This window comes from Maylandia zebra, linkage group LG2, assembly GCF_041146795.1.
Source record: "Maylandia zebra isolate NMK-2024a linkage group LG2, Mzebra_GT3a, whole genome shotgun sequence".
Taxonomy (NCBI): Eukaryota; Metazoa; Chordata; class Actinopteri; order Cichliformes; family Cichlidae; genus Maylandia; species Maylandia zebra.
Genome location: NC_135168.1, coordinates 44,422,659 through 44,430,687, shown reverse-complemented (window position 1 = coordinate 44,430,687; position 8,029 = coordinate 44,422,659). Strand labels below are relative to the sequence as shown.

The window sequence follows — 8,029 nt, the reverse complement described above, 5'->3', positions numbered from 1 at the left end:
ATCTCCACCAAGAAGCAGTGGAGATGATGTGGATCTAGATTCCTAACTTCCCAGGTCGACTCCCAATCTAATATATGATGAACTAGGCTGATCGGTGGAGGCCCCACCCTCCAACCCACAACAGCCTATTGCTGGCAGTCCCAAACACCACAGATTCCCCCAGGTGACATCTCTCTTTGCTCAACGCGATAATAATAACAAGTTTTTAATGTTGTGGCTCATCAGTGTATATCACAAAGATATTGGTATCCAAGTATACTCTTTAATCTGTGATAATGCAATAATAAGACCACCCTTATCATCCAGTTTCACATTAGCTGTGTCTATACTCCAGGTTAAACAGTGGAGATTGGATCTTAGTTGCACCTGGAATTTGATTTGGTTAATTTAGCTTGAAATATAAAACAGTTCTCTCCTCATTAGCTCTTTTCTCGCATGGCTTCATCCACAGCGTATACTGTACTACACAGCATGCTCCTCTTGTTGCAGTGCTTGTCTTTGCCAGGAGATAGCAGCAGTTAGCTTTGCTGTACTCCCTCCACTCACCTCCATCATCAACACTGCAGCAGGTACTAGTGGAACAAAATGTTCACTTGCAGAGAAAGGGTGGATGTTTAAGCCTGTGCTTCAACGTGTACATTAAAGGCTTATTTTTTCTGCTTCGTGGCACTGATAGTGAGACCTGAAAGGAAAAGATCCATCCATCCATATTCACTTATATAAATAATCATATATGTATTATGATTTAAAGAAAGCAGCAAATGGATGTTTGCATGTTTGTTATTTTTCAGTTTTGTCATATCTGGTTATGTCCATTTTTTCCACTGTGTGACAGTTTGTCCCATATCCCTCCGTACTGTACCTCTAATTTTAGCCTCTGCTCACTCCTTCTTTGTCTCCCCTCTCTCTCCAGCCCTCCCCTCTCTGATCCTTCAGAATAGAAGCTGAGAATAGATGGGAGGCTGTTTCAGTCAGAGCACTTGAGCAGGAATGCCTATATATGGAGTCTTACACCACGCCAAGCGCTGACAGAGTTGCAGGTACATCAGTGAATGTGGGCTACTGTGATTTATAAAGAGGGGTGGCGGGGGGGTCATATGCCTACTATTATGTGTGTGTGCGTGTGCATCATCATAAGTGGGAGGCCAACCGTGTGTGCCAGCGTGCATGCAAAAACCTCGATGCCAAGTGTGTGCGTCAGTGTGAGTCAGATAGTGTCTCATTCTGTCTCGTCATGTGTGTGCGTCAGTGCTGTTGCTGAGCGAAACTCGCTCCAGGGGAAGAAATGGAGGAGAGCGAAAGGGGGGAGGGAGGAGAAGAGGCAGGGATGGTGGGATGATGATGGTGATGATGATGATGATGATGATGTGGCTGAGGGAGGAACAGGGGGGCTTGACTATGACGACACAAGTGCATCAGCAGCATTAAGTGCACTTTATTATAAATGCATTTGTATGACAACCAAATACACTTATAAGCATCACAATAGAACACTGGTCCACAATGTCCATACTGCAGTAAGTAAGATGTTTAGAATATATTCCATCTTATGCAATAAAAATCTTTTTCTTATATGTACAGACCAATAACTGTTTCATACAAATGTACAAATGTGTACAACCTTTCTGAAAAGAACATATGCCTACATCCACAGATATAATGCATATGCATTAACATCTTTTTTGTTTTTGTTTTCAAATATCACACATACAATTATATAATTTTACACATGTATAGTAACTTAGCCTTTAATAGCTAGAACGTAGGAATCAATCCTTTACTTGACCGTAGACAACTCTACGTGAGCATGTCGACACCATGGGAATTGTACCATTCTCAACCCGTGTCGCTTGGTAACTGAATAGAAATAGCACCCCGTCCGTATTTTTATTTTTTAAAACAAAACTTTTGTATTCTAACCCCTCTCAAAAAAGAAGAATCGCTCATTCACATAGTCAATTGTGCCTCACTGCACCGCGCTCCAGTGGAGCAACGATGCAACTGTCCATGTTGAATGGACATGATAAAGAGTTCAGAGTTCAGCAGGTCAGGGCCATTTCAGGCACACAGGAGCCGCTATAAGCTGCCAGCATTTCAAATATTGATGCTGCAAGAATATCCAGCCGACTGCCATCAGGCCAGGAAGGACCTGAAGAGCCCACATTCAGAGTCTAATGTACAGTACAAAGTAGCAGTGGATTTGTGGCATGATCAGAGCCCCGGCAAACTTCCAGACAATCTCTTGTTTGGTGTTGCATCTCATAAAGCAATGGGACACCGGCAACAATACTGAGATCTTCACATGCCAGGATCTCCTCACATGTTTTCTTTTTTTTTTCCTTTTTTTTTTTTTTCTTGTTTGCACATCACATTGATACACAAGATTTTAGATGGAGAGATAAATATGAAATGTTAAAGGTCTGAAGTCGCAAACTCAAAGCTCAAAGTATCTCAGGTTTTGTTGAATATGTTTGGAGATTTGTTGTCGCCTTGAAGGTTGTGAGGAACAGCTGTCTTCCAGGTTTGAAGACTGGAAAGAAGATTTCAGACAGTTTTTCGGTGAACTGACAGTGTTCATCCTAAAGGATTTAAAGAAATTGTAAACATTTGACTTTCAATACGTTTGAGGTTTGGGTTTGCGTTGCTGCATGTCAGGCAAAAGTCCTCTAGATCATCTGTCCTTTGAAATAACAAGAAATGTATTGTTCTGGGGGTTTTTTTTCCCATTTTTTGTTCACAACAGATTTTTCACTACGAGTGAATACAAATGCGCATCTGGAAGTTATACAGCGCTTCAGAGAGGTGTCTCTGCCTGATCATATCTGAAGCTCATGTAACAGAGAAGCTTGAGACACCACGTGGACTCAGAACCCAGTCAGTTATGGGTCCACGTAGTTTTGCACCATCATGTTGAAAATCGCACCAGTTTTGTTGTAGTATACAGATAAATGACTGAACAAAAATATAAAGCCAATCTTTGTTCTTCGGAGACATGTAGGAGTTAAAGTCCTTAAGTTGTATATACATTATGTATATTTATACACTTAAATATTTTTTACTTTTCAGTAAAAGGATCTCCACAAAATATGACAATATGCCATACTTAATGAAGTAAGTCACAGACTTATTTTAGAACGGAGGAACACTTCCACTCCCATCTGAAAGACAGAAAAGAGAAAAGAGAGAAAGACACAATCAGTGGGGCATTTTCATTTGTGTTTTGTCTTATTAAACGAATCTGAGATTTTACAAAAGAGCAAAGGAGAGGGAAAGCTTCTTACCTTTGTGGAAGCACTGTGGCGATGGATGACATTGGAGTTGATACAACTCAGGTTGTTGCCCTAAGCCAGGGGCGATCGAGGCACCTGCCCCAAACATGGGTTCCAGGACGGCCAGTTCCTCCAGGAGGGACTGAGTGCAAGACACGGCGGGCGTGGGCGAGGCGATGGGTGTGGAGGTGGTGGGGCTGGGGGAGGCAGTGAGGATAAGGGGAGGGGAAGCTGGGATGGAGGAGCAAGAGGACACAGGAGATGACACCACCTCGATCTCCATTGCTTCCTCCGCTAGCCCCTCCCCTTCCGCCTTCACCCCGGCCTCAGCAGCCACAGTCGCCCCGCACCCAGCCATGGAGTTACATTGCGCCGATTGGACGCTACAGACGTGGCCCACTCCCTCAAACTGGGAGGGTTGGCGCCAACATACTGGGGTTTGAGGAGATGTTGGGCTCGAGGGATTGGGCATAGGGGAGGTCAAGGGGGAAGAGAGGCCAGGTGACTGGGAAGGAGCAAATTCATCTTGGAGGAGGGCTTCTAGGATGCTCTCTTCAAACAGAGAATCATCATCGTCGAGGAAGATGGGGATGTCCAGACCTCTCCACGCTTTGATGGGATAAAACTCTTTCAGCATGTGGACTGAATCAGCAGTTTCAATGGCTGGAGACAGGAAGGGGGAGGGAGGGGAGGAGGATGGTGATACAGAGGGAGGAGACAGTTTTGACAAGAGTGGATCCAGGTAGAATCCCTCTGCCAGGGAGCTGATGTGTTGAGCTAGAAGGGATATTTCCGCCCTTTCCTTCTCCCTCTCAAGGGAGAAAAAGGAGAGGCAAGGCTGTTTACCAGGTGATGCCTCGGGAGTCAGGAGGCCTTCGGGGGGGCACTGGAGGGGCCCCAGTGGTACATCTACATACAATGGACCCCGTACCTCAGGAAGGGTCATCACTGTGCAGTCCCCATCTCCGGGGCTGTCAGGTGTTGGGGGCAATTTCTCATACAGGGAGACACTGCAGGGCTCGATGGGGAAGAGGAGTTCAGTAGATGGGGTAGGTAGTGCAAGAGGAAGTTTGGTAGAGAGGGTGGTGGGAGGAGCAGGGCTGGAGGCAGTAGTTGGCGGGGCTGTGGAGGATGCCGAGGGGGCCAAGGAGGTGGTGGCAGTGGCAGTCGTAGCGGAGGGCGGAGGAGTAGTGGTGCCTGTGGGGTCGAAACTGAAGAGGGGTTCGCCAAAAGGAAAGCTAGCCCCACCCACCTGGGGGGTGTAGGGGGGTGTGCACACAAACTCTTTAGTCTGCTGAGCTTGTGAGGTGGGCACAGGGGGGAGAGGCAGGGGGAGAACTGGCAGTGGAGGGTCGAGCTGGAAGGAAGGTGGCAGGAGAATGTTCTGGGTTAAAAAGTCTAAGTCTGCTACTGTTTCAACAGTGACTGGAGTGGGGGAGGAAGCAGCTGATGGGGTTTCGGTGGGATGCTGCTGAAAGAAGCTTTCCTCCTCCAGCGAGGAGATACTGGAGCGAGGGTCACCCTCCAGCTGCATGGCCTCGGCAGCAGAGCTCCCTGGTTCATCAGAGGAGCCCACACTGCAGCCAGCAGTGCTGAAGTCAAAGGACTGGCCGGACAGGCCGCTGCTGCCAGGAGTGAACACCTGGTCTGGGCTGGAAAGTGTTTCTGGTGACTGGAGACTTAGGCTCTCCTGCTGAGACGTCCCAGTACTCAGGACCAGGGTCAGCTGTGTCTGCTCTGAGCTGAGCTGTTGGCGCACTGACCAAGCTTCAGAGTCACTGAGAGATAAAAGGAAAACAGAGGAGACCCGAGGAGTTAGGTTGGCGGGATTTGATCACATTTACCAACTTTTTTTTTTATCTCAAAGTTGATGAGTGGTGTTTGGTTTAGTAAATACCTGATGATGTAGTTGTTGCTGCTGATGGGGATTTCACCAGGCTGCAGTTGAAGAACCATGTAGAGCCAAACCCACGACTGGTCCTGAGCCTGCACGCGCACCACCATTTCAGCTCTGCCCTCTCCTCCTTCCCTCACTGTTGAAAAAGAGTGGCAGCACAAGTTGGCGTTAGTTTGTAATCCTATTAATCATCATAGTGTTTTTCAGTGTGTGGATGTGCCACAGCGCGCCAAAAGTGTGTAAGTGTGTGGGCATGTTTGGTTGTAACTGGTAAGTATGTGTGAAGAGTACACTTACATAGGCTACGGTGCTGAGCAGAGGCATGTGACAGATCCTGTGGGTGGAGGAGGCTGTACCAGGAGCGGGAGCTTAAAGCTGTCACATCAAAGCCAAGATAGGCGCTCACACTGCAGGCGGAGAGAGTGGGTGGCGATGTGTTAGCGGGATAATGTTTCACCACTTTATCTCATAAACATATTCCGGTTCACATTAAAGCAACAGGTGGGAGACGGAATGCTATTTTGTGGGAACTCACCTGTCCTGAGCTGTCTGCAGCCTCATGTCCCGGCCATGCTGTGAGTGGAAACAGGCCAGGAATAAATTGGAATCGGCCAGGGGAGGAGTGGAGGTCGATTCCCTTTCTGCCCCGGGGCTGGAACGGGTCGGGTGTGGCTCCAGAGGAGAGCAGAAACACACCCAGACGGGGTTGGAGGTCCAGTAAGACCCGGCGGCAGGAGAAGTAGAGGGGGGAGAAAGGCAGCGAGCTCGGATCAGAACCAGTTTGTTTCCGGCACTCTGCCTCCGCACGGACTTGGAGGTGTTGAAGCGACAGCGAAAGAGACGGTCTGAAGGGGAAATGAGAGCTTTATTAAGCATCACGTTTGGTTGTCAGTCTGTGTTAGGTAGAGGGGAAAAAAAGATTAAACATTTATCTTACCGGTCTCGAGTGATGTAGTCGCTGACAGATTTGTCCTCATGATAAAGTGGTCTGAGGCGTCGATGATATCATACACACTGTCTCCCTGTGCCACAAGATCCACCTGAGAAAGAAACACACACAGCCACGTTAGTTACGAATCCCAAACTCGGGATTGCTGAACTGCTAAGGCACTGACCGTGTGTAGACTCACCATGGAGTGTCCGAGGTGCTCGGAGACGCTCTCTGACAGGTACAGAAACTTCCCTTCTCCGGTCAGCAGCATCAAAAAGCCCGGCAGCGCCTGCATCAACTCCGACAGTTCGTGAAAAGACAGAAACCCCGCGCCCTCCTCGAGACTGACACCAGCTCCTGCTTCTGGAGAAAAGGGGAAGATGGGAAGGGAGGGAAGAAAAAAAACAGGGGATGATATTTGTTAATGTAGCTAATAAGAAAGAAAGAACACAATGTGACTGATCTCCGCATAGTAAACGCAGATGCCGCAGCGTGTTTCAGCACCACGGAGAGCGCCGCGGGAGCACTCAGGATGCTGAGGCATTTCAGCACCACGGACAGCGACAAAGTGCCGTTTAAACGCTGTTATCAACCTTAGTTACGATTATTTACGTTAAATCAATGAGTCACGGATTCACAGTTTACCCTCCAAATCCCATTTATATAAACACAAAAGCTCCTCGATACCACCGAAACACTTGTTGATTCCGCCACTGTGAGAGATGCAGTCAGTCTATGCAGCAGAACATGAGATTCATCAACAGGTCTATTTTATGTATATAGATAAATGTATTTTAGAAAAAATCATTCTTACCTTGAGTGAAGTAGACGGATTTTCTGGTGTACATGCAGGCCAGTGACATGATGTGCAGGTACGAAAGACGCGCTTTATCTGCATCAGATATGGGCAACAAGTCCTTCAGGTTCCGGATCTCGGCGTTGATCTGGTCCCGTCGAGCCTTGGATGCTCCCTTGGTTGAGCGGTACATTGTGGCTGCTTTGCGGCGGTGAAATATCGAAATTCCTCCTGATATAAGTTGGAGAGTTTGCGAGTGGAGTGTTGCCGTTTGAGGTCGTGCCTCGGCGGATCCCTGTCTTCGAGATCTCTTAAGAGACAGTTGGCAAAAGTGGAAAAGCTCTCAGGTATGTGATCGGACTTTCATCTCAGCTGTTTTCTTTTCCAGAGCAAGGTTTAAAACCTTCTCCCGTCCAGTCCTTGTCAGCTGTAGCTCCGCCGCAGCGTCCAGCTCGGGTGCTGGCCGTGCTGCTGGATGTCTGTCCCTCCTTTCGGAGTGCAGGTGAATCGGCGGCTATAGTAGCCGTCTCTTGCACAGAAGTCCGGAACCCGTAAATCTGGTTGGGGGACTCTGCTCGCCGGTCACTTATATAGCTTGGGACTCCGTCGGAGCAGGGGGGCTCCCAACGCACCAACACCGACGTAAAACGGAGGGAGGGGGGTGGAGAAGAAAGGAGGGGGCCATGGGGTGGATAGATATGTCTCATATCTGTGTTAGCAATGGTGAAACTCTCCCCCTCCCTCTCCCGTGCCCTCTCCTCTCGGTGACTCTTCCTCGACGTCAGCTCTTCCCTCTACTCGGTGATGACGTAGGGCTGAAATCGGGAGCTCCGGCGACGCAAAAAGCCCGATTTGGACAAAACCGAGTATGGGGCGGAGCAAGCGTAAAACGTAAACGGAGTCACCGGACTCCGGTGTATTGGAGGGGGAGGAAAAGGAGGGGGTGCAGGGAGGAGGAGGGGGGATGGGAAGACTGGGTTGAATACGAAAAGAGGTCTCTGTGTTTATATGTCTGGCACCTGAGATGGGCTATACCCGCCGATACCTGTTTGCCCCGGACCTGTGGGCAAACGGCAGGTGCTTGATGGGTGCACTTCATTTTTGACCACATTTGCTTTCGGCATCGGAAAAATGTG

At 48.5% G+C, this 8,029-nt stretch overlaps 1 protein-coding gene across 3 annotated transcripts; it reads right to left on the bottom strand.

Moving 5' to 3' along the window:
• Positions 1 to 1,415: 1,415 nt before the first annotated feature.
• Positions 1,416 to 7,437, bottom strand: npas4a (neuronal PAS domain protein 4a). Of its 3 annotated transcripts, none has more exons than XM_004545622.3 (8): positions 6,912 to 7,437; positions 6,297 to 6,460; positions 6,104 to 6,206; positions 5,702 to 6,011; positions 5,464 to 5,573; positions 5,167 to 5,302; positions 3,282 to 5,047; positions 1,416 to 3,158 (listed from the first exon to the last, which is right to left on the bottom strand). In XM_004545622.3, exons 1-8 carry the CDS (start codon positions 7,084 to 7,086, stop codon positions 3,130 to 3,132), a joined length of 2,793 nt encoding a protein of 930 aa, XP_004545679.1. In that variant the 5' UTR covers positions 7,087 to 7,437; the 3' UTR covers positions 1,416 to 3,129. The 3 variants fall into 3 exon arrangements, with proteins under 3 accessions (XP_004545679.1, XP_004545680.1, XP_004545681.1); XM_004545623.3 differs by having other exon boundaries at positions 6,297 to 6,457; XM_004545624.3 differs by having other exon boundaries at positions 6,297 to 6,454.
• Between the last annotated feature and the right edge of the window lie 592 nt (positions 7,438 to 8,029).